The sequence below is a fragment of the Notechis scutatus genome, chromosome 2 (genome assembly GCF_049901735.1).
Source record: "Notechis scutatus isolate UNSWTSFEM ecotype Mainland chromosome 2, rNotScu1.2, whole genome shotgun sequence".
Classification (NCBI taxonomy): Eukaryota; Metazoa; Chordata; class Lepidosauria; order Squamata; family Elapidae; genus Notechis; species Notechis scutatus.
Window position 1 is genome coordinate 249,681,734 of NC_142010.1, and position 24,336 is coordinate 249,706,069.

Genomic DNA, 24,336 nt, shown 5'->3' on the forward strand with positions numbered 1-24,336 from the left:
CAACATCTACAAAGTCAGAGCAGAAGATTCCATAGGCAGAGACAGACGGGCTCAGGAGCCAGAACAAGTGAAATTGGAACAATTCACAGCAATTTTGTCTCTAACTATATTTCAACAAGTTTCTTCTAGGCCACATCACCTGCGACAGCCAGGAATCAGTTTTCCATCTGTTTGGACTCTTCTGCACTCTAGTCATAAACACATTACATGTTCTTCATTCACTGGCAATTTTGCTGTGTTTTCTTTTTTAAATAAAAAAAAAAGATTTTAAAAGGACAAGGGGAAAAATGAGATGTTCTGAAATTGTAATAATGGTATTTTTGGCAGAGTCTTCTCTCTTTCATGAGAAAAAAAAAAAAAAGCTTCAGACAGCCAAGCCCTATTCCACTAAGCCTAGATGCACCTGGAGAATTCTCCAAGATAGACAACCCTCTTAAGGGACCTGGGGAATCACTCTCCATTAGAAACAACCACAACAAAGGTAAGATTAAAGATACAGATGCAGAGTGAGAAATGACGAGCTTGTCTGCTTGGAATTGTAACTCATACAAAACATCACTGGAAAAGCAGATGATTTTCCTCTTTCCTTCACACTCTACGTTTCCATTCTCACCACCAGGATGCAATCCATCAGTTTATTCCTGATCCCCCATCAGCCAAGCTTTGGCACAGGCATCTGGGTTTCCATGAAAGAGGCACCATAATACTTGAGGCAGTACAGCAGTGCAGGTTGGATTTCAAGGTTGAATTTCAGGCCCAATGGCCCTGTTCCCCCATCCCAACAGACCTCCAGAAAGTGGAAGAGGGTGAAGGCACTGTCCGTAGCACTATGCCACGTAGCCTTGTTATCCTTTCAGAAAAGACAATACATAGCATTCTTCCACTTTAGTTTTAAAAGCACTTTGTCCTCAGGAAAAGGATGTGAACACGGTTACAGATGGCTCATTGTATTAGTTTTGAGGGAAGGCATCCTATGTTTTCCTAAGGAAAAAGGGAGGCTTACCTTCCTTATCACTGAAGTCACAGATACGGCCTTCTAAAGTAGGGTACAAGACAAGACAGAAAGATCTGCACATGGGTTAAGAGAACAAACGAAAAGTATATGATGTCATCAAGAGAGTAAAAGAATTGAAATGGATATAGGCTGTCACGGCAAGAAGAACAGATGGCAAATGGACCAAGGCAGTCATAGAATGGATTCCACTGGATAAAAAGCATCCACGAAAGAGACCTAAAACAAGATGGATCGACGAGATCAGCAAGTATTGTGAGCCCAATTAGTTGGAAACATGCTGCAGAGGAGGAGGAGGAGGAGGAAGAAGAGAAGGAGGAGGAGGGGAAGGGGGAGGAGGGGGGGAGGAGGAGGAGGAGGAGGAGGAGAGGAGGGAGGAGGAGGAGGGAAGGGAAGGAGAAGGAGGAGAGGGAAGGAGAAGGAGAAGGAGAAGGAGAAGGAGGAGAAGGAGAAGGAGAAGGAGGAAGGAGAAGAAAATAGGATAGGTTATAAGACCATTACTAGATATGATTTTAAGTCCAGGATCTAGCAATATCATATCATTGACACTCATATGTTCCAAGCTGAGATGGCAGGCAAGGCAAACACAAAGTGTAAATGAAAAGTACAAACAGATATTTCTTTGGTGAAATTACAGGCCCGAGGAGTCTCTGCTGTCTTTGAAGATTTGTTTGGATAGATTAATTTTGGGTGGGAGATTTCTGATGTGAGAATCTTGCCTTCTCACTGAGAAAAGCAAAGTCAACACCGCTCTTGGCATAGCTGAAATTCTCTTTGACATTAGTAAAAATAGGACTTGATCCACAGACAGCACAACCAGGTGGAGAGCTTGCTGAGTCCCTTAAAAAAAAGTGTAGGGTTGAAGGGCTCCCAACCATACTGTAACTTATTGAGGATCCACAGCAGAGCCATCTTAGTCGGAACCCATGACTGAATAGTCTTCAAAGTTTTCTTGGCTTTCGGAAAGCCCTCCCAAAACAATTTCACGGAAATTATGTATAATTAAATGGTGATGCAACTGAGAAAGCACACTGCCATGATTCATGTCCTTCAGTTTAAACTTCCTTTTTTAAAAAAAAAAGCATCTGGCAAATATTCCTGCTTTTTTGGAACCAATATGGGTTTTATCTGATATTATATAAGCCGTGGTCCATAATTGCAGTAGTTTCTAAAGCGTTCTGCACAGCACCTGCTGCTGCCAAAAGATGAACAAACAAATATTTTGGCTCCACGATGATTATCTCAAAAAACCCCTCCCTTTGGAAGCGAATCTAGTGGCCAAACAGCGGGATGTTTTCAAAATATCAAAACTGTCCCAAGTGTTTACGAGTTTGTGGGGTTTTGTTTTTAAATGGAGCACATAGTGTAAGCAACAACTAGAGGTCAAGGTCTGGAAAACTCTCTCCTCCTGTGATAGCAAAACCAGTCCTGATGCCATTGGGTTTTCACAGCCTGGAAGTTGTTAACGAACAAAATGTATTTCCCAACCAAGTGAACATAGTTGGGGTGAGCTCTTCCAGTGGGACCTCTGTGGTGTTCCTACTTTAACAGCTGCTTGGGATTAACCTCCTCCATTTGCAAAGAAAATAGGTTTCAGTGTCTAGGATGTCTCTAGCTCTCCTTGGAATCTATTTGGTTACATTTCCAAATACCGTACTCCTAAGCCTGGTTCATGCATTGCACTGAACCATTAAGTGGTTTGGCTTGGCTCGGCGTATTGTGTAAGTCTACTGTGGGTTATACACCATGGTTTTTGACTTGATGTGCTCTGTGAACCCAATTTTGATTAATTCTAGAAACCAAGAGTGTATAATAAACTTAGGTGTCATGGTTAGGTGGAGACTGACTCTGAGGTAGAGGAGGAACAGCCAACAGAGAGTGGAAGTGTGGCTCCAGAGGTTGTGGAAGAGGCTGGGGAAGGGCAGAGGCCGGCTGAGCAGGCAGAGGAGGACCCAGGCCCATCCCCTATCCATCCTAGGGCACGCAGGGAGGAGAGGATAAGGGAAAGATGTGGTCTACTCAGGAGGAGAGGGCCTTGATCCTCTTCATGGGATGCAGGGGTGAGAACTGCATAAGAGTTCAGACCTGCATGCTAGCAAACGCTGGAAACAAAGAGTGTTTTATTCCTGGATGAGGTTTATCTTGGTTGGCATTCTTCCAACTGACTGTACCTGGATATCTTCTTGAAGTTTGTAATTAATTATCCTGGTCTGTCATGGAACTTTCTCCAGTACGGTTTGTTTTTGGTTTTTTTGTTGCTTCATAATCTGCTCTCTGAGTTTGGACTGTATTTCTTTCTTTTGGAATGTTATTTTGGAAAGAGTTTAATCTCCAACTGTGAACAATTGAACAGTGAAGCCAAGTTGAAGGCATTAAAGGAAGTTTATTTACATTTTGGTTTTTGTTACATTTGTATTACACTCTGGGTCATCACACTTAGGCATAGTAGGATGTGCATGGATCCATCACAGCCATTCCAAGTTATGCCAGTACAGATGACAGCAAAGACTATGAGGGTAATTCCATGGAAACTCTAGCTGAAAAGCATCCAATGACAGGTGATTGGGGGGGAAAAAACCCTTCCTTTTTTCCAAGATCCTAGAAAACCTCCAGTCCAATACAATCATTCTAGTCTGGGAGAGCAACTTTCTACAGTAACTTATCAGTCAAGGAGCCCCTGATGTATGTGCTATGAAACTGAAGAGTTGCAAAATAACGTTCATAGAGGGGGCGGGTAACACGATGCTAAATGAAAAGGGTTAGGGGAACATTGGTTACAAAAAATAGCATTGGGAAAGCGGCAGAGTCAAGAAAGAGAAGTTAAAAGAGAAATGTAGCTGCTGACCCAAATGAGAAAAAAATTGAGAATTGAGGACGGATGAAAAAAAGCAGGCTACAGTCAAGGAGGGTGAGACTTAGCACCAGCAGCCAACAATAGCAAGTGAAGCTGTGAAAGTAATTCACTATACTATTCACCGATATTTCTCAATGTTAACACCTGTTAATATGTGTGGACTTCAGTTCCCAGAATTTCCCAGCAAACCATGCTGGCTGGGGAATTCTGGGAGCTGAAGTTCACACATCTTAAAGTTGCCAGTGTTGACAAATACTGTTGGTCACAATAGCTTATTATTTGCAGTTAGGTTGAGTTTGCAGCTGGAATTATTTTTATCGTTAAAGTTAGAGAGTTGCACCTTGAAACTCCCAAACAAATTGCAAGTTTCATCCATTAATATCTTAGTATCTTAATGCTTGCAGTCTGTCCTCACCTTTCTTGATCATGAAGCACTGAAAGTGGTACAAACGTTGTTGATGGTAACTAATAATGATGATACTATGATCTTGGGGCTAGCATAAATCCATCCTAACTACTTAAAATTAATACATTATAGAATAGAAGCATCTGAACAGATCAGCCATGATAAGAAAAAGAGTTAGCTAGGTACCTATATTGAGTCATTATATGAGACCAGGTTGCTATGGAAGAATTATGGCAAAAACAATTTAATTCATACAATTAATTGGAAAATTGGACCATCCTAAATCAGAAGTGCAATTAATTCAGTTTCCCATCTATACAATTTTCTCTATTATTTTTAGCAGACTGTTAATTTTAACTAAATGCATCATCCCACTGAAATTTAAGGCTCATTTTAATTTCATCAAGGTTGCAAGAACACTTCCCAGTTATAAAGGGTTTTTAAACATTCCAGATTACTCTGAAACTATTGCCATAAAATAATTAGTGAGGGAAAAAGTGCAGGGCACTAGAAAAGTAAACCCTCAAAATTTGGGGTAGGACTGTTCCTTTCAAAGCCGAGACATAACTTCTATAGTTTGCTTTCTATAGGTATATGGATTAAATGTCTATAGAGATTCTCAGTCATCCAGGTCATGGTTGTCCCAAAGGTGCTTTTTCAAGAGGCAACTGGACTTTTTGGTTTTTCTTTGAAGATGTTTTGCTTCTCATCCCAGAAGCTTCTTCAGCTCTGACTGGATGGTGGGGAATGGAGGGATTTATATTCCTTGCAGACACCTGGTCACTTGTATTTTTTTAGGGGGGCACTTGTCCTGGGGGTTTATCTGTGTCCTCAGATATAAACATTTCCATTCCCCACCATCCAATCAGAGCTGGAGAAGCGAAACGTCTTCCAAGAAAAAACAAGGAAGTCCAGTTGCCTCTTGAAAAAGCACTTTCAGGACAGGTATATGAACACTTTGTTTTTCTAGGTCGCCCTGTGAACTTCGGAAGCCTCCTCAACCTCATGCATCTCTTATCAAGATGGTCCAAGCACCCTAGATTAAAATAGCTCTACATAGTGGACCATACTGTATTTTGAGTGTCAGAAACACCAAAGCTTCAGGCTGAGTTGACCTATTACTTAGGGCAGTTTCCAGAGGCCAGACAGCCCCATGCCAGCAAATGGGGTGAACAATGCCCCTATTCTCATGGCATCAGGGCCTCAAAGGGGCAAGGGTCAGATAGAAAGAATTCTCCACTTCAATGTCCTATCTCCTGCAGAATCAGTAAGCAAATTGAAAGGGCCTTGTCTTCCAATCCCGGGCCCAGCACTGCTCATGTAAAAGAACAAAATTAGCCCTGAGATATTTTCTTACTTCTCTTCCCCCTCCATTCTCCTATCGAAACTTCATGCCTACATTTAAAGCTAAAATTTCTAACAGAGTATCCAGATTCCACTCTTATCCTATTGTACATGAATTTTCTATGGAAGAGAGAAAAGCTTTAGACTCATAAAATGAAGGTGTTTCATGGCTACGCTGAAGGCACAGAGACCGAATAACCAATAAAATCTTAGTCTTCTATAGCCCTTACAGATCATTAAATAAAAACTATATACATACTATAAAAGCAAGGTAAAGAGCTGTGCTGCCATCTAGTGGCTATTTTTTGTTGTTGTTATTTACAAGACTCCAAATAAGATTGCAAACCAAGGGTCCCCAAACTTGGCAAGTTTAAGACTTGTGGACTTCAACTCCCACAATTCCTGAGCTAACATGACTGGAGGAGGAATTCTGGGAGTTGAAGTCCACAAGTCTTAAACTTGCCAACTTTGAAGACCCCTGCTCTAAACATTCCCTTGCAATGAAGGAAATGGTTTGCGTGCTGACAGAACAAAGCAACTTACAAAAAAAGGGTACAAGAATACACAGCTGGATTCCCAAGCTTTTCTCAAAGTGATGAGGCGACAGCTCTGAGGACTCACAACGTAATGTTGATTCAGCTCAAATACAAGTCCTCAACATCTGACCATTCGTTCAGCAACCTTTCAAGCTTATCCAATGTGCTAAAAAAAAAAAAAGATGGATTTACGACTGTGCCCAAAGTTACAACCATTGCAGCAACTCCCCTAGTCACATGATCAAAATGTGGGTGCTTGGATGCCTGCCAGCACTAAAACCCCCAGAGATGCTGCAACTCCCCTCACCCATCTATCTCCCCTCGATCTATGTCTTTTTGGTACCCTGCCACCTTGTGTTCTGTCAACCCATCTGATCTTGCCTTCTCCTTGCTCCCACTGCTAATGAGTGCCTGGTCTGCTGCCGGGCCAGGCAGCAGTTGCTAAAATAATAAAAAGCCAGGGCTGCAGTGTGCTAGAAAGTCCCTTTGCGTTGCAACCTTGGCCCAACTAAGTTGGGAGTTTGGCTGCAAAAAAAAAACAACATTTTTTTTAAAAAAAGAGCCAAAAGCAGTCCTTGAGCAGCAGTGCACCAAAGCACCTCTATGTAAAACCTCCTGGAGCAGAAATATCAGGGCAAGACAGAGGCAGCTGCAATTCAAATTTCCAAGGTCCTCTTACAGTCCGTCTGCTAGGAAATGTGCTGTGTCTAACGCAGCGATCCCCAATCTTTGTGGCTTGGCCGGGGGTGGTTTGAGGTAAACTGGGCCGTGCAAGCGGAAGGCCGATGTGTATGCGCAGCTCAACTTGCATGTGCATGCTGGCCCACTGCTCACGTGAGTTGAGCTGTGTGCATGCACATCGGCCCTGCCTTTCACGCGGCCCAGTTCCAAATAGGCCTTAGCCCGGTAGTGGGCCACAGCCAGTGCTGGGATTCAAATTTGTTTATCACCGGTTCAGGGGGGGGGGGCGTGCCTTGGTGGGCATGCTTTGCGTGCATGCAGAGGCTTTCCTACTGACCGACTCCTGCACTCTCCCTGTCTCTTCAACAGCTGACGCGTGGCAATCCGCTGTGCCGTGCGATGCAGCTGAGCGTCAAAATCCGGAAATAAAGGTCAGTATGGAGCCGGGGCGGCCGAGTGGGCCCAGCAGCTGATCTTTGGAGCAAACCAGTTCACTCCCAGATGATCTTGGGAGCTACCGGTTTGGCCAAACTGGGCTGAACCAGTAGAATTCCACCCCTGGCCGCAGCCCGGGGGTGTTGGGGACCCCTGGTCTAATGGAATTCATTGGAACATTACCTGGAAATGCTATTGTCCCTACGACTTCTCTTCTTGCATTGGTTATTATTTTTTATTTATTCAAGTCCTATAGCCGCCAATCTCAGCCAAGTGATTCTGGGCTTATAATTCTAACACTATCAAACAGGGGTCTCCAACCTTTCTGGTTTTGTGGACCACGGGGTGGCTGAAGGATAGGAGATGGTTCTGTGCAAGCAGCGGGTGTGTGCGCTTGCACAGTTCCATATACATATACGTGCCCACCACTCACACAAATGGAGCTTCCTGCGTGACCATGCTCACCCACCGCTTTGGCGACCTGGTTCCAAATGGACCTTGGCCCAGGGGTTGGGGACCTGCTATAAAATAATTTAAAAAAAATAAAACATCCAAAAATTAAAAACATATAGCAGCCAAGATTGTTAAACCAGCTAATACAAAAGCCAAGGTAACAGGGACTTTAACACATTACGAGTCCCAGGTCCATGTATCCAGTCAGGTTTTTAAAGCTGTAGGAAAAGCCAACCGGCTTGGGGCCATTCTAACCTATGAGGGCCATCAACTTCTTGTCAATTCTTACCAACCATATAGATTCTCTCTCCACGACAATCTGTCCTTAATCTTGTCTTTGTCTTTGTGCACTCATCCCTGCAATGTGTTTGCACGGTGTGGCAAAATTGCAGAGTATTAGCTCTGACTGAACAAGCTTGGAAAACAATTGTTTGCTTTGCTGTCTTATCACATGACCTTGCAATCGTCATAAAACTAAGCCAGAGGACAGTCCCTGTCAGAAGTGCCAGTCTCGGGTAGGGACATTAGCTTTAGTTTTGAAATAAAGCACTCTGTGGCCGTAGCAATACCTGGAGAGTTTTTCACAGCTACCGTTATCGTAGTTGTGCATTAGACAAAGTTGTGGAGAATAATTAAGAAGCTGTTGCATTACGTTTAAAGGTGGCAGTGTTTGTGTGTGGTAACAGATGATGGGTGAGACCATCTGTTGCTTTATTTTTTAAATGATCTGCTTGGGTGAGAAGCCAAATGACATCAAAGAAAAACCAGGAAATCCAGTTGCCTCTTGAAAAGGAACCTTTGGGACAACCATGACGTGGATGATTGAGAATCTCCAAAGACATATTTTTGGAAGAAAGAAATACGGATAATCCTTGACTTATAACCATTTGTCTCTTGTGACCACTCAAAGTTAGATCGGCACTAAAAAAAGTGACTTATGACTGCTTTTCACACCTATGACCCACTGTAGCTGCCCCATAGTCACATTATGAAAATTCAGGCAATTGGCAACTGGCATGTATTTATGAGAGTTACATTGTCTTGGGAGTCATGTGATCACCGTTTGTAGGCCTTCTTGTGGTCTGCTGTCAGCCTGCGGAGATAGCAGCAGAATCAGACAGTGGGGAAGAACAGGGGCAAGTCCGGGAGTCCGGGGAGTCCTGCATCCGATACAGAGTTGGGGTCAGGGCCATCTGGGAGTTATGTGCCGACTCCAGAGCCTCCAGAATCTGACAGCAGTGAGGTAGAGGAACAAGGGGAGCCTGTTCCCAGTGTTCATGTGTGCAGAGCTGCCAGAAGGCAAGAGCAGTTAAGACAAAAGGGGCGACTCAGGAGTAGGCTTGGAGGTGATTGCCCCTCCCATAAGGTATAAAGGAAGTGCAAAGGGACAGGAACCTTTGCAGGAAGCAACGTTGTTCGCTCTGGTCAGTTTGGAACCTGAAAGCTCCGTGGTGAATTTGTGCTCTGTTTGGTTTTGAAAGACTAATTAGCACTTTAGTCGTTGGCAGCACTTCAAATAAGATAAAGGTGCGTTCTTATCAGACTTCTCCCAAAGAACTTTGGCAGACTTCCATGGGACTATTTATAATTGGTTGAGACTCATTACGGGCTGTGAATGACGATAATTCACAGCCGTTGAACTAAAATAAAAGGGTTTTGGATTTAACGTGTTTGTTGGTGTCTCAGGAAGCCTTGGTCAGAACATGCTCAGATAAAAGTGCAGGTGCTCAATCTACATTTATTAATCTCTGCTATTAAAATTCAAGATTATTGTAGCATTTACAGTTCTATATATTGCTGTTTCTTGAACCCATGGAATATGATGGAACAGCAGTTTTTCTTATAGTCTTCAGCATGTCTAGAATTAGGATCTACCTAAGTTTACAAAATGCAATAGATGTTGTCAATCTTCCAAACTAGGACACCAGAGTTATGAATGCTAATACAATACTACTTTCTTACAAAGTTACAGTAACAGAATTTTGCAAACCTGAATGTTCCCCCTTTACCTTCATGACTAGGGTTATGTCTGACCCTCTTTATCAAATTACATTTCTGCCCCAACTCATTTTTTTAATATGTCTTAATTATGGCTCTTCCTCCTGTTTCTCAAGTTCATTCCTAGTGCCCATTAGAATCCAGGTAGTCCTCGACTTACATCCACAATTGAGTCCAAAATTTCTGTTGTTAAGTGAGACATTTATTGAGTTTTATCCCATTTTATGACATTTCTGGACAAAGTTGTTAAGTGAATCATTGCAGTTGACAAGTTAGTAACCTGGTTGTTAAGTGAATCTGGCTTCCTGATTGACTTTGTTATCAGAAGGTCACAAAAGGTTATCATATGGCAACGGTCATAAATATGAGTCAATTGCCAAGCATCTGAATTTTGTTAACACGACTATGGGAATACTGCAAAGGTTGTAACTGTTAAAAACAGCCATAGGTCACTTTTTTCAGTGCCATTGTAACTTTGAAGGGTCACTAAATGTAAGTCAAGGACTATCTCTACACTTGGAATTCCACTGGTAAGTAAACATCATAGCCTATGTGCAAAGTATCACAAAATGTATACAGGTAGTCCTTGACTTACCACCACAATTGAGCCCACAATTTTGTTAAGTTAGAAATTAGTTAAGTGGAATTTTGTCCCATTTTACTTTTCTTGCCACATTTGTTAAGTGAATCACTGCAGTTGTTAAATTAGTTAACAGTTAAGTGAATCTGGATTCCCCATTGACTTTGTCAGACAGTTGCAAAAGATGGTCACAAAAGCAAGTATGATCTTCTCTCAAGTCATTTTTTTTTAGTTAAGAAGGGCGCCGACAACTATACTCTTACTCAAGTGTATTAATTAAATGTGTTTTATTTTACATCATGATGTGAAAACATAACACCTATTTAATAAAAGTATACACATTTGTAACTTCACTCAGAATACACTTTTTAATGCACAATAAAAAAAGCATTCCATCTTACAAATTGTTTGCAATCCAAATATACAATAGCTTGGAAAACAAATAGGTTTAGAAAAAACGAATGCTAATGTAAAAAGACTACTTAGACCTATAACAGTAGAGTTTCTGTATGGCTCTTCTTTACAGTTTTCTTACTGCATCATCAATATCAGAAATCTGTTCCTTCAGCTGGCTCCACTGTTCTGGATTTAGAGAGATGCCTGAAATAAACCAAATACATCCTTGGAAAATAGTATAGTTTCACAGTCATACTATAACCTTCGTTAACTCTGCAACTGCAGAATTTACACTGGTTCTAAGGATCAGTTCCTGACAACCCATAGCTCTACGTTAAGAACATTCAAATTTAAACATACATAATATGAAAGGCAAGTTGGGGTTAGCTGAATCAGATATTTAGGTGCCTTGCATAACTGAACCCCTCAGTACCTGGCAATAGAAGATAATGAATTAATTACCAGGAGAAGAAAATGGGTAATGTTTGCATTAATCTATTGTGTAACTGGACAGAGGGTGTTGAAACAGTAACGAACAACTTGAGGAATACTCCTTCATCCTTAACACTGACTTTTCTAAAAGCAAAAGTCATGACACTATGCCACAGCTTTCTTTAAACAATGAATATACACAAAAGTGTTAATTCATATCTGATTTTCATCAAACCAAGCATTCACATGAGTTGTCAAAAACAAGATTTCAAAAACAAGTTGTTTGGAAAATAGTCAATTTATAAAAACGGGCAGATTTTGCAACATTACACTTTGCAGAACACATTGTTTCAGGGTTTTGAGAAATCACTCACATTATTTTCCAGCCCTGTTTAAAATATTTGGACATGCCTTTCACAGAAAGTAAGAGCAATTATATAATTAAATTGTAATAGATTTAACAATGGAAGGAGCCCTGAAGTCTTACTTCATGCAGAAATTATGCCAGTTTTCATCCAAAGCTAGGTTAATAAAGCAACTTATACCTCCTGTCAAATCAGGAAAGCATCAATTCAGACTGTTGTAACTACCCACAAAACTCTGATATTTTTTGAAACAAAACTTCTGATGCTTCCAATTAAAGTTGCACACAGAGTACAGAACATAAATGGGAATTATGGAAAGACAGTCAACAATTAAATCTATTAATAGCACTTTATAATAATTGGCATCCGATTTCATACATTTTGCATTTGGATAGCAAACCTAGAAGCATAAAGTGCTTTGTTCAGGCCTACAGCTTGAGAATTGTGATGCGAGATTATAGGCTTTTTTTCCAAACATGGAGCTAAATTTTAGAATTGCCTTGCCAAATGAGTTAAAATGAAATTCAACACACACTGACAACTCAAGTCCTGTGTACTGCTAAAGACAGATGGACAGAGTTGGAGAATATATTCATCTTCTGATTTCTGAACAAGTGTAATAAGCCAGAAAAAGGCCCTAAAATTGCCAATATCAGAGAAATGACAACCTTCCAATAAATCTATGTCCAACGTTTCTGAACAATCTTCAGGGTAGACACACCATTCAAGGAAGCAACAGAAGCACCTACATGTATTCATTTGGCTACTTCATATAAATGACTGATATGAATCCTTCACACAAGGCACTAATTCATGTGCCCAAATTCGGCTTTTTATTAGACGCCTTTCATAATGGCTAGCCAGATAAAAACAGAATGAGATAGAAAAATCAGCAGCATTACTTCAGTCAACAGACAAAACACACACCTGAAAGCTACTCTATGTGTAAATACTCACTTGTTTTTAAGTTTGTTTTTTTTTTAAAAAAAACAACAGCATTTAAGAAAAAGTTTCTATCTCAACCAAACTCCTTCCTATTATACAACTGTCCGGCACTGCACTCAGTATTGCACTGTCAAAAGATATACCTGTTGGAACTCTGTACAAGATTTTTCCACAATTTCTCTTGTAAGTTAACTAGAATGCCTTGTATTTAGGTCTGGGGCACATGGGCTTAATATTGCAAATAAATAAATTAACATCTAAATGTTGAAACAGCATATGCAAGTATATAATTACCTTTTCTGCCAGGTTTCATTTCACCTTCTTGATCCATCCAATATTCTCTAATATCAATTAGGACTTTACCTTTAAAGTCCCGAACATTGACATATCTCATTTTACCAATCTGTCAGGGAATTAAAAAGTTCAATCATTACTTCAATAAGCACCCGGAAGTACTTTCTTTAATCACTGTTAATATTTTGAATATTCAGCAAGAATTGTAGTTTATATTCTAAAGGCAATGTGACCAGACAATAGTATCTCTGTAGCTCCTATATTTTTGGCTGTGTAATTCTCATTTTTTACCTAAGAACAAAAATTCATCCTGTAAACTGTTATATCCTCCAAAGTGGCTAAAAACTTCAACCCCACCCACTTCCGAGATGTTACTGGATTAACAGTCACATCTCCCTGACTTTTGAAAGAGGAAATGATCATGTCCAATGTGGATCTGGCTTCAAAAATAACGCCTAGCCCATTCTGGAGGTTGGAAGAAGTATTTCTTCTCAATAAAACGTATCAGAGGAGTGTATACTGGCACTGCAGAAAGACAGAATTAGCATTTTAGACAAAAAATTTAAGAAAATAGTGTTTCAAAATTAAATTAAATTTCATTGTTGCATCATCGTTGAGTAGATTTTTTTTGGGGGGGGGGGGGTGGCTTATTATTAAGAAGAGTAGCAGAGCATAGGCATTATGTATTAAAAAAGGTTTGTGTTTTACTGAGATTGGCAAAGGCTGCCTTAATTGCTCAAGAGAGAATGTATCACACCAACGAGTCCTTTCAGAAATATGAATGCTTTTTTAAAATTAAATATTTAGCAAATGCTAGTGTTCCAAAACTAATACAGGGGGATTTAGAACTAGAGCAGAGACAATTTAAAAGAGTAAAATTAATTGGTCAATCTATCACAATGTCAGCAAGAATAAAAAAGACAGCCATTTTGAACAGAGAGAAAAGTAAAAATAAGAGGGCATGTAAATAATTTCTAGACACATTACCGTCCATAAGATACACAACTATTGGCATTCAATTTCACACCTTTTAACCACTAAGTACTAGCTTACTTATTTTAGGGCACCACCATGACATGAAAATTTAGAAATGAATAATCAGAAAGTAACAGCTGCAGAACAAATCTCCTGAAACCATTCTTGGAGGAAACTGTAATATTAACATACTACTACAAAAGTTAGTTGCCTTTATTAGCTATAGCTACTATTTAAAAAGGGGGTGAGGAAAACCCTTACTAACCTGACCAAGTTTTACATTGGTGTTTCAGCCCTTTTCTCTTTTTACAACTATAATCTAAACTGAACTTAACCTTAACTGAAGACATTATACAGGTAGAGACACTGACTTACAACCATTCCGTTTAATGACCATTCAGAGTTACAATGGCAATGAAAAAAATGACTTGACTGGTTTTCACACTTACCCCATAGTCACATGATCAATTTTGGGGCACTTGGTAACTGGCCTGTGTTTATGACAGTTGCACTGTCCTGGGATCACGTGACCACCATTTGTAACATTCTCAGCTAGCAAAATCAATGGGCGAAGCCAGATTCACTTAACAACCGCATGATTCACTTAGCAACTGCAGTGATTTGCATATTAACTGTGACAAAAAGGTCATAAAATGGAGTCAAATTCACTTAACCACCACCTTGCTTAGCAACAGAAATTTTGAGTTCAATTGTGGTTGTAAGTTGAGATCTACCTGTAATTAAGAGCAAATAAAATACTGATGTTGTCAGGGAAATCAAAATACTCTCAAATGGAAACGGAAATGGATATAAACTCACACCAGTCAGCATAAGGCACTTTCCTATGTTCAACTACTGTATTTTGCATGGAAGAGGCTGAACCTCTGGAACTTTCAGTCTTCTGGTTTTTTTTTACAGGTTTTTCTGGAACCGTCTGATTTTTTCCTTTTTTCCATGGCATTTAAAAATAAAAAGGACCTATAAACCTGAGTCTACCTTGCATTTAAAATGACAACTCCAAAAATGAATATTCATTTCATTCAAAAATAATCTATAACAATACACGATAACTATGCTGAAAAATTAAGACCTCTTTTATATAAATATTCTAATACTTCTGGTTTCTATAACATTAGTGAAAATTACAAAAGGTGAATTATATATCCATTTTTTTTACAATAATCAATAAGAGCAGTGTATCATAAAACATGAGCATTAATGTGGGCATAACTCTCCCCATGAGTTAAAAGCTGCAACTGAATCAAGAATAATCAAAGGACAGGTAACATACACATAATAAAAACTTATTTTCTAAATTTGATCTCAAATACCTATTTGATTACCCAAGCTTTAATTCTTGTTTTATAAACAACTTATGCCAAAACTAAAAATACAAAGTTTAGCATAACCCATTTAAATGTTTGTGTTATTACCAAGTGAAATAGTATTTCAGAATCTTATATTCTAGATCATCGTTGAGTATGTTTTCCCTTTGAGTAATCACATAATAGGGCCTAATTTTTAACTGGAGAGGATTATTTAACCAGCTTCTTTCAGAAATAAACGTTTTTACACCAGAGAAATCTCTCCCATTTTCTACTTGTAATTGTTAACATGCAATGCTGTAAAAAAGCACTTGTTCTTACAGAAAGCTCCACTCCTTCCTACAACTTGGCCAACACAACTTTTGATCATCCCTAAGCTCTGCCAAAAGGTGGTGCACTTTACAAAATTAGTTGAGAAACAAATTTTGCTAGAACCTAAAGCTCTGGGGCATATACAGCTTTTAACCCCTTTCAACAGTCACAGTAATGCTAGGGAATGAGGACAGTACAGTATTCCAGATGTGAGGAAATTATCCTATTATCTTGAGTACATACATTCCATATACCTAGTTGGTAGAATATTGGGAAAATGTTAGCTTGCAAAGTAATTTCTGGATAGAAATCTTTTGCACTGAGCATCCTGGAGATGAAACTGGGTTTTAGTTGTACTTGTGGCACACTGTCTAAAATATGCTAAATTGGACCAACAAGCAGGATATAAAGATGTAGCAGAACCAAGGATAACAAAACATAAAGACCCATGTTGCTATAAACTAAATTTAACTGTATTTTCTTATCTCACGCTTATTTCTTTTGGCATACCATTTCTAGCCATTTTCTGCACTTTGTAAAAAGATATTTACTGGGTATATATGTAAGTGGAACATTAATTGAGCTTATGGGGACCTTAGCAGTCCCATATTACCAAGTCCAGAAAGCAAGGAATAGATGTGTTCCTCCAAAGAGGGGAATTACAAAGTATACATCATGAGAATGTGGCTAACCCAGATTTCAATCATCGTGTCAGCAATTACCTGAAACATATTCTCATCTCTGTTGCTACTTTGCACAGAGGAGGCTGCACCTCTGGAACTTTCACCAGTCTTCTGTTTCTTTACAGGTTTTTCTGGGGCTGTCTGTTTTTTCCTTTTTTCCTTGGCATTTAATAATAAAAAAGAAGGACTTACTGGAAAAGTATTAGTTTCAGTTTGCACAACTAGCTCTTTTCTCCACAATTATATAAGAATGGAGAGAGGATTCCAAACCCGAATATTAAGCTTCTCTGCTTCCATTCAATGTTAAAGCAAGGTTACACATTATTTCCATTTCTACAGCATGACCTAGAATTGAGGCTTAAAATAAATATAATCTATTAAATAGGACAGCAAAATAAAACTGGTTGGAATTAATTTTAAATCATAATTCACAATGTGTAGTTAAGCTACAGATATGTTACAATTGAACTGAATTTTGGTTTATTGCTCTTCAGTTACAAGAGAAGAAACGTGGGCCAAATCCTTCAGTTGGTCTCATTTCTTTTCACAAAAGGAGTCCCAACTTATGATCCTGAATTGCAAGTATAAGGCTACTATTTCTCAGAAGTGATCTTACAAAATAAAGGCTACAGTTTATCTATGGGAAAATATTTAAGTAAGAATTTGAAAAGCAAAAGGCACTATGTTCCAATTATAATCATATTTATTATATCTAGAGAAGATAGGCCTGAGCATAAATCTGGAACTGGAAGGTTTTTATCTGCAGAACAGTTATGAATGGGAAGGAGGTCAATTAACTTCTTTCTACAGTAGACTATGAAACAGAATGTAAATCTAATTACTTACTGACAGCAGATGATTTGCATGCTGAAATTTAAAAGAACGCAGAATGTTAGTACCCCATTATACAGTCTATTTAGATTAGCAATCAAAATAATATTTGTCATAAAATGGCCAAATACTTAGAAAGGCAGAAATCCATCCCTCTCTTGTTCCAAGCTTGCTTTAAAAAACCCTTTGAACAGCAATAGCTCTTTGAATTAGGCTACAGGTCTTCATATCCATTCAGCAAGAGTATTTTAAAATTTTATTTTAAACTGGATCAATAGACTCAAGAATTTTGAAAAGGTAAAGACAAAAACAAAGCATTTCTAATCAAGATTAGAAATGTGATTCCAAGAATGACACTTTCAACTTAAATCATAAAAAATAGCACATGTGTATCAGTATTTATTACATAACAGCAAATCATTTTAATTTCTACTTTAATAAAAAGAATAGTTTAATTGAAGTATTTTTCTGCCAAAAGAATATTTATATGGTTCACTTCATTTGTAACTTTTAAACATCAATCCAAAGCCTTGGTTCTTTGGGTTACGTTTATCATTAGCAAGATAATTCAAAAACATAATATAAATATAGCATAATATAATATAAAATATAATATATAGCATAATATAATATCAAATAATCACCGCTGTATCAGCATCTGAATCACTGCCAGATGAGCTTGAAGACACAAGTTCCTTTGATTTAGGCATTCTAGGAAGGAAAAGATGCAGTGAAAAAAATTGCATGTTTCCAACAAAATGGGACTCTAACAAATATGCAAGCAAGCATTATCAAGTCATTCCTTCCATCGCTGCAATAATCAAGCATTCATACTTTGAAGTTCCATTAAATCAACACAGGTATGATGTTGTGGTTAACTTATTAAACTAGGAGCTGGGGTCCCCACACACCAGTCCATCCACAGAAGCTCATTGGCTAACTCTCTTTATCTTACCTGCCTCATAGGGCTGTTTTTCTAGAGAAAATTTATGATTTAGTGATTTGTTACCTTAAGCGCTAAAATGAAAGGTGGGTTATATAGGTAGTCCTCAACTTAAAACTGGTTGCTAAGCAAAATTATGACAGACCACCCAAGATGTACTTACAACCCAGTTTCGAAGTTTCAAGTGTGTGTGTGTGTGTGTGTGCGCGTGCGTGTTGCAGTTACATTATCATATTTCTGGAACTTGACAACCAGCCTGCATTTACAGCCATTTGCAACATACTGTGGTCATGTAACCACAATTAATATTGCTTTTGCTGAAAAATGGCATTTATTCTGGGCTTTCGGCAAAAAAAGCCCATAGCAAACAATGAGTTCGCTTAACAACTATGGCAGGGGTGGGCAATTAATTTTTGTCAGGGGCCACATGGAAAATCAGATCTGCGTTCGATATATATATATATTCTTATATATAATTTGCTGCATTTTATAATGGGCAACTTCCCAGCAACTTTCGGCTTCCTTTAACTCGCATGGCGCTGCGCCTGGCCCCGAGCCTCCTCCAAGCAGCCTGCCCGCCCGCCGGGCTTCCCCTCCGCCGCGCGGCTCGGGGCCAGGCGCGAGCACCCACGAGGAAAAAGGAAGCCGCAAGTTGCTGGGAAGTTGCTCGGGTTTCCGGGGCTTCCAGGCTTAAACTTTGCACAGGCAAAGTTTGCAGGCGGGAGCGTCTTCCCGCCGAGGAGCGGGAAGGGTTCCGCCCGGCGGGCAGGTGGGCTGCTTGGAGGAGGCGACCGCGAGTTAAAAGGAAGCCGGAAGTTGCTGGGAAGTTGCTCGGGTGCTGGGAGCAGGCTTTTAAAGTGCCGCCCGAGCAGGACCGCCGAGCCGGGAAACGGGGCACCAAGGCAGGGCAAGGCTCCATCAGCAGCGGCCTAGCTTTAGGTGGCTTCAAGCAGCCCGCCCACCCGCCGGGCGGAACCCTTCCCACTCCTCGGCGGGAAGACGCTCCCGCCTGCAAACTTTGCCTTTGCAAAGGGGCGGGCCGGATTGGACAGACCAACGGGCCGGATGTGGCCCATGGGCCGTAGTTTGCCCACCCCTGAACTATGGCATTCACTTAACAACCATCGCAAAAAAAGTCATAAAAACATGTCGGGTCACATCATGACTCACTTTACAAGCATTAACAATTATGAAAGTAATGAGAAGGCTTCATTATACTTCTAAGTCAAGGAGTACCTGTAATTTCTAGTTAATACCAAAATAATATTTAAGGATTAGAATAACCAGCTTATTTTAGCATTGAGGTTGTATGAACAAGGGTGCAGTTTTTTTTAAAAAAAAAGGATTTAGCTAGCACAGGTTTTCTATTTCTTAAGTAATACCTACAATTCCTTCTTTCCCCCATATTTTTCATTCTGTATTATAAAAACAGTGTATCTGTATGTCTCCAAAACTTTCTGCATCACTGCATCATTACATGGCTGATTATCACAGAGGATAAAGACATCCCAAAGCATCTGGAGACACACAGATACCCCACTTTTATAGTAAAGATCGATAAAATGTGGAGAAAAGAAAAAGAGTAGATCAAAAGTTTATGAACATACATATATAATCAAGGTATCCAGATTGACAGAACAGGTAGAATACAGGAGGTGGGCTTCAAGTGCAAGGCTAAAAATAAAAAAGCACATCTGAAGACAGTGCTAGGAAGCTTTCCACTTTGCTTGGGATATAATCTCCACTAATAGAGCTCTACGGAAAAACACTACTTGCTTTTTTTTAAAAAGTCCATTCTTTATACATTACTGATTGTATTATACTTTAATATAATTGTTTATATCACACCCTATCATGATGAATAATTACAACTTTCTTGACTTCCTTCCTTTTTAGTATTCTTGCTTGAAGAATTCTTAGAAATTCTAAAGAGTACAATATTTAACTTCAGTAGTCTGATAAAGATTTTATTTTAATATGGACTGTGAATTTGGAATCCTAACACTAGGTCTCATTTGTTTTTTATAAGAAAAGAAAAATGCAACAGAAGAAAAAGACTAAGACATCAAAATTTCAGGATGACAAAGCTATAGACATATTATGATAGGAGAAAAGTGTCCTTTAGAATACAGGAACAGATTAATGGAAAAAGTTAAAGAATTGTGTAATAATGCAGAGTGAAAAATAATACCAAATAGACAAAAATCTAATAATTGCACAAGAGTTCTTGTTCTCATGTTTTCTTTTAACTGTAAATAAAGTGAAAATGATTCTACTTGTTATAAAAATAATTCAGTAAAAGAGATACACAAACCACAATCAATAAATCTTACTTTAAGATCAGAGATTTATTTCATGAGCAATTTGAAACATGAAAAGCCATCATAACATAACATTTCAGTAAGACAGTACTTACTCACTCACTCACTTACTAACAGCCCATTGCAATGAGGTCCAGAGATAGTAGCTAAGACCAGCGAGGAATAGCTACCATCAGTGGCCCTGATATGAGATTTACCCCCTTCTTTTATACCCTTTTTCTGAAGCCCACCCAGTAGTATGTAATCTTACTGGATGTACCACCTAGTCCCCTCATACTGACCGTCAATTAACAGCCACTTGTAGGTATATGCCAATTCCCTTGCCATCTGCTACTTTTTATTTCCCCTTTTTCTCAATGTCCCAGACATTTGTGATCCAAATAGCTCTATTTTAGATTGTCCAGCAAATATATGCTTTTTGCAGAAATAGCTGTGCCTGCAAAATCAGCTCAGCAGATTGCAAATATTTCACCATGCTTGCAAAATCAGCTCAGCTGGTGTTATAATGTATGTATGTATGTATGTATGTATGGTATTCAGCTTTGTTCGGGTATTTTCCCACGTCATTATAGTTGTGCTTTTAAAGTTGTAGCAACGTTTCGGCAGAATCTCATCTGCCATCATCAGGCTTCTGAAGAAGCTGAATACCGTACATGTAAGTACCCGCGAAAACTTAACACACACACACATACATCACATACATACATACATACATACATACATACATACATACAAATAAATAAATAAATAAAAATTTAAGGCCTTCAATTAAGAAGAGGCCTATACTAACGTTAAAGCCTAGTTGCCCTTTTCTCACATACTGTACATCTCTGCAAAATATAACCTGTCATTAAAACAGAAATGCAAACCAAGGTGTCAAGTACTCTGAGTCATAATAGCAAAACCATAAAATAGCAGTTATAGAACTATAATTATGCTTGAATTGGGAAGTAGCCTGCAACATGAAATGTAAAACACAGACAACAATGAAGGTATATCCTTCCCATTCAGAGGTTTAATGTACTTTATGATGTGTTAAACACAGGTAAGGTTATCTTATAAAAATATGTTAATTCATAAATGCAAGAGTATTCATTACTCGGCACAAGCTCTTGAAAACCCCTCCATCAACATTCTCATTTCATGAATTTCATTTCCTTTATTCTTTACTCTTCCTCTTTTTCCCCAAACATTAGCAGACATGTACCGTTAATATACAAAGTCAACTGAAGTTCAGAAAAATGTACGCCACATTAATCTGCTAATCCTTAAACTGCCACACAAGGCCTGAGCCAAATAAGATGCGACAAGATGCAGAACAGCCCATGAAGAAGTACATAACTGGAGACAAGACTGAGACCACGAAGCCCAATCTTTCAGTGGATTCCTCCAGCTCATTCTTTCTTACACTTTTTTTTTCTGTCAGCATTTTAAAAATTTAGAGAGGAGCCAGGACAGTGTTTGTACACCTGATATTTACCATATCAAAAGATGCATTTGCTATCACTTCTCACAATTGTTTGATGGGTTTTGGATACTGCATAAAATTCCAATGTAGGCTGGCAAATCATTTTGATTTCGCAGACCCGCCCCCTCCCCAAGAGGACTTGAGGGATGTCCAAAAGCCTCCTCCGACCACATTTTTGAGGAACTGGCCTCGAATTGGAAACAGATCCCACAAACCGTCAGAATGGCTTTAATATCCTAGTATGTTTTATGTTGAATGCTTATTTATTATCCATGACCATCACTAAGTGTTGTATCTAATGTTTTATGATGGATGTATTTTTAGAATGACTAGGATAATGATCTATCACTATTGTTGTCTGTACAGTGAGAGCTTATGCACCGGAGACAAATTCCGTGTGTGTCTTGGCCAATAAAGAATTATAATTCTAACAGGCACAGACGGCTTTGGAAGTTGTAGGAAGGGCACAGAAGCAACGGGCGGCACATGTCCGTCCCCCCCAACTAGGCTTCTCTATGACAACCGGACCCAGCCTCTACCCCTCTGGAAGCCCGCAGGTAGGAAGGCGATGCAAGTACGAGCGAGCAGGCGAATGAAAGCGGAGGGACCACTGGAGCCGAGCCGGGGGCGGAAAAGGCCCGCCAGCATCCCGCCTGAAGGAACGATGGGGGTTCGCCCTCAGACCGGCCGGGAGGGGGCGGGTCCCGGCCGCCATTTTCTCCCTCCCGTCGAATGCCTTCGCTGCCCCCCTCCCTTGCCCAACATGGCAGGTTTCGGGCCAGAAATGGGGAAAGGCGGGTCCGGCGGGACCCCTTCCCCGCCTCGTGGGGAACCGCTCGTTCCCCACCACACCTTCTCTGTACGGAACAACCCCCTTCTTTTCCCCCGGCCTTTTCTGGGGAATTCCTAGAAGGCAACATGGCGGCCGGAACGCTCCGTTGCGCGGGACAGCCCGCGCTCCATTCCCGCCTCCCTGACAGAAAGACGACGGGGGGGGGAAGGGAGTTAAAGGGAAGCGCGCACTCACATTCCACTCGAATCCTTCCACTCCGGTCTTTCTAACGGCTCCCGACCTTTTCCAACGCTATTGGAAAAACGGAAGTGACGTTTGTAAGAAGCCCCTCCTGCTAACCACCACGTGGTGGCGAGAAGGACGCCCCCTCAGTCGCGCTGCAGGAGGGAGGGTTGCTCGGCTGCTGCGTTTCTTTTATCTTCCTCCGCTTTTTTTTGCTTTCGCCCCTTCGTTGAAACGGCATTTCCTGATAAGGCAACCTCGTGAGGCTCTGAAATTAGTCATCGTACATTCCGGTATCGTGGTGGCATCTTCGTTAGGGTCGTTTACTCCGTCTGTAAGATGCACCTGTACGTACTAAGATCTGTCTGAGTCGTTTGATTTTTGCATACTGTAAAGACAGAGCCGCCTCCGTGAGTTTTTACACTCTTAGTTAACGAGCCAGCAAATTTCCATCCCTTTGTAGCTGCGTTTTGGGAAAAGAGGGGATTTTACAATACCTACACTGGCAGTTTCCACATTGTTGGTTGTTTGTTGAATAAGGCACTGGGCTTAAAGAGTACTCGAAGACTTAGTGCAATATGCCAACTGGCCATTGAGAATAGAATTCTTTTTTGGCTAAGGGTGATAGGACACACAAGGAATTTGTCTTGATGCAAATGCTCTCAGTGTACATAAAAGATACATTCGTCAAGAATCATCAGGTACAACACTTAAGTCATAGGGTACAATAAGCAATCAAATCATACTAGCATTTTCTAGCCAATATCTAATTATACTATTACAATTGTTTGTGATTAATTCCAGAGCCCTTCAGCCTATAAAACTTTAGTAGTGTCTGAAGGCTGTTCAGCACAATCTTCACCCTAGAGTTTTCCTGCAGGTTCATGGTCTACTTTTCAGTTCAAAAAAATGCCATTTCACACAATCAAATGCAACCAGAGCCAATTGGATGGCTTTCTGCATTGTGTTCCTGCCACCTTTGCTTTGGTCTTCTGCACAGGCATTTTGCCATCAGTGTTAAAGTGGTAGGCAGTGAAAGCAATAGTGAAGTGCTGCTGCTCCTAGAATACAGCCCACAACATTGTAAATGCTCTTCCCACATTTTCTTTGTTATTGATGCAATATCCATCTGCTGTGGGACTACATCGTTGCAGATGTGATGAAGAGAAATGTTCGGTGACCAATGAAGCATGCTTATCTCTGTGGCATATAAAACCAATTAGCTTACCTGATTTTGTGGCTTGTAAAGCACTTTAAGGAATAGTGCTTTGTATGAGCAGAATTAAATCAGAATCCAGAATAAAATAAAGGGTTAATCAAATTGCTAATCAAAATTGTACTATTTTTCATGGAGAATTAACAGACAGTAGATCCAAACTATGGCCCAGCTTTTTTCTCTCAAGGATGAGAAACTGAATCATTTGGGTCTTTGCTGTGACTTACCTATGCTCCAAAATGTAACCATGGACATCTAAAATTAGAGCCAGCAACCCTGTCAGGCATTGGAACCTGCAAGGGAACCAGGTGGCTTTTGTGCCTAAAGTGGGAGTATAACTTACAGGCTCCTTGTTGGTTGCTAGACCATTTACATTAACCACTAGCTCTTTGTAAATGTTTCAATGCTGAAAGTTACGTTTCCACACAGAAATTATTGCTGAAAAATACATGGAAGCATTATTGCTATGCTACTGGCACATGATAAAGTTAGAATGCAGAAATAGTATAACGTATA

At 39.9% G+C, this 24,336-nt stretch overlaps 1 protein-coding gene across 2 annotated transcripts; it reads right to left on the reverse strand.

Moving 5' to 3' along the window:
• Window positions 1-10,556: 10,556 nt before the first annotated feature.
• SUB1 (SUB1 regulator of transcription) lies at window positions 10,557-22,992 on the reverse strand. Of its 2 annotated transcripts, none has more exons than XM_026666382.2 (6): window positions 22,617-22,992; window positions 17,502-17,568; window positions 16,873-16,893; window positions 16,066-16,185; window positions 12,732-12,840; window positions 10,557-10,899 (listed from the first exon to the last, which is right to left on the reverse strand). In XM_026666382.2, the coding sequence occupies exons 2-6, from the start codon at window positions 17,565-17,567 to the stop codon at window positions 10,820-10,822; spliced, it is 396 nt and encodes a 131-aa protein (XP_026522167.1). In that variant the 5' UTR covers window position 17,568; window positions 22,617-22,992; the 3' UTR covers window positions 10,557-10,819. The 2 variants fall into 2 exon arrangements, with proteins under 2 accessions (XP_026522167.1, XP_087814666.1); XM_087958540.1 differs by having other exon boundaries at window positions 16,066-16,190; window positions 16,872-16,893; window positions 22,617-22,737.
• Between the last annotated feature and the right edge of the window lie 1,344 nt (window positions 22,993-24,336).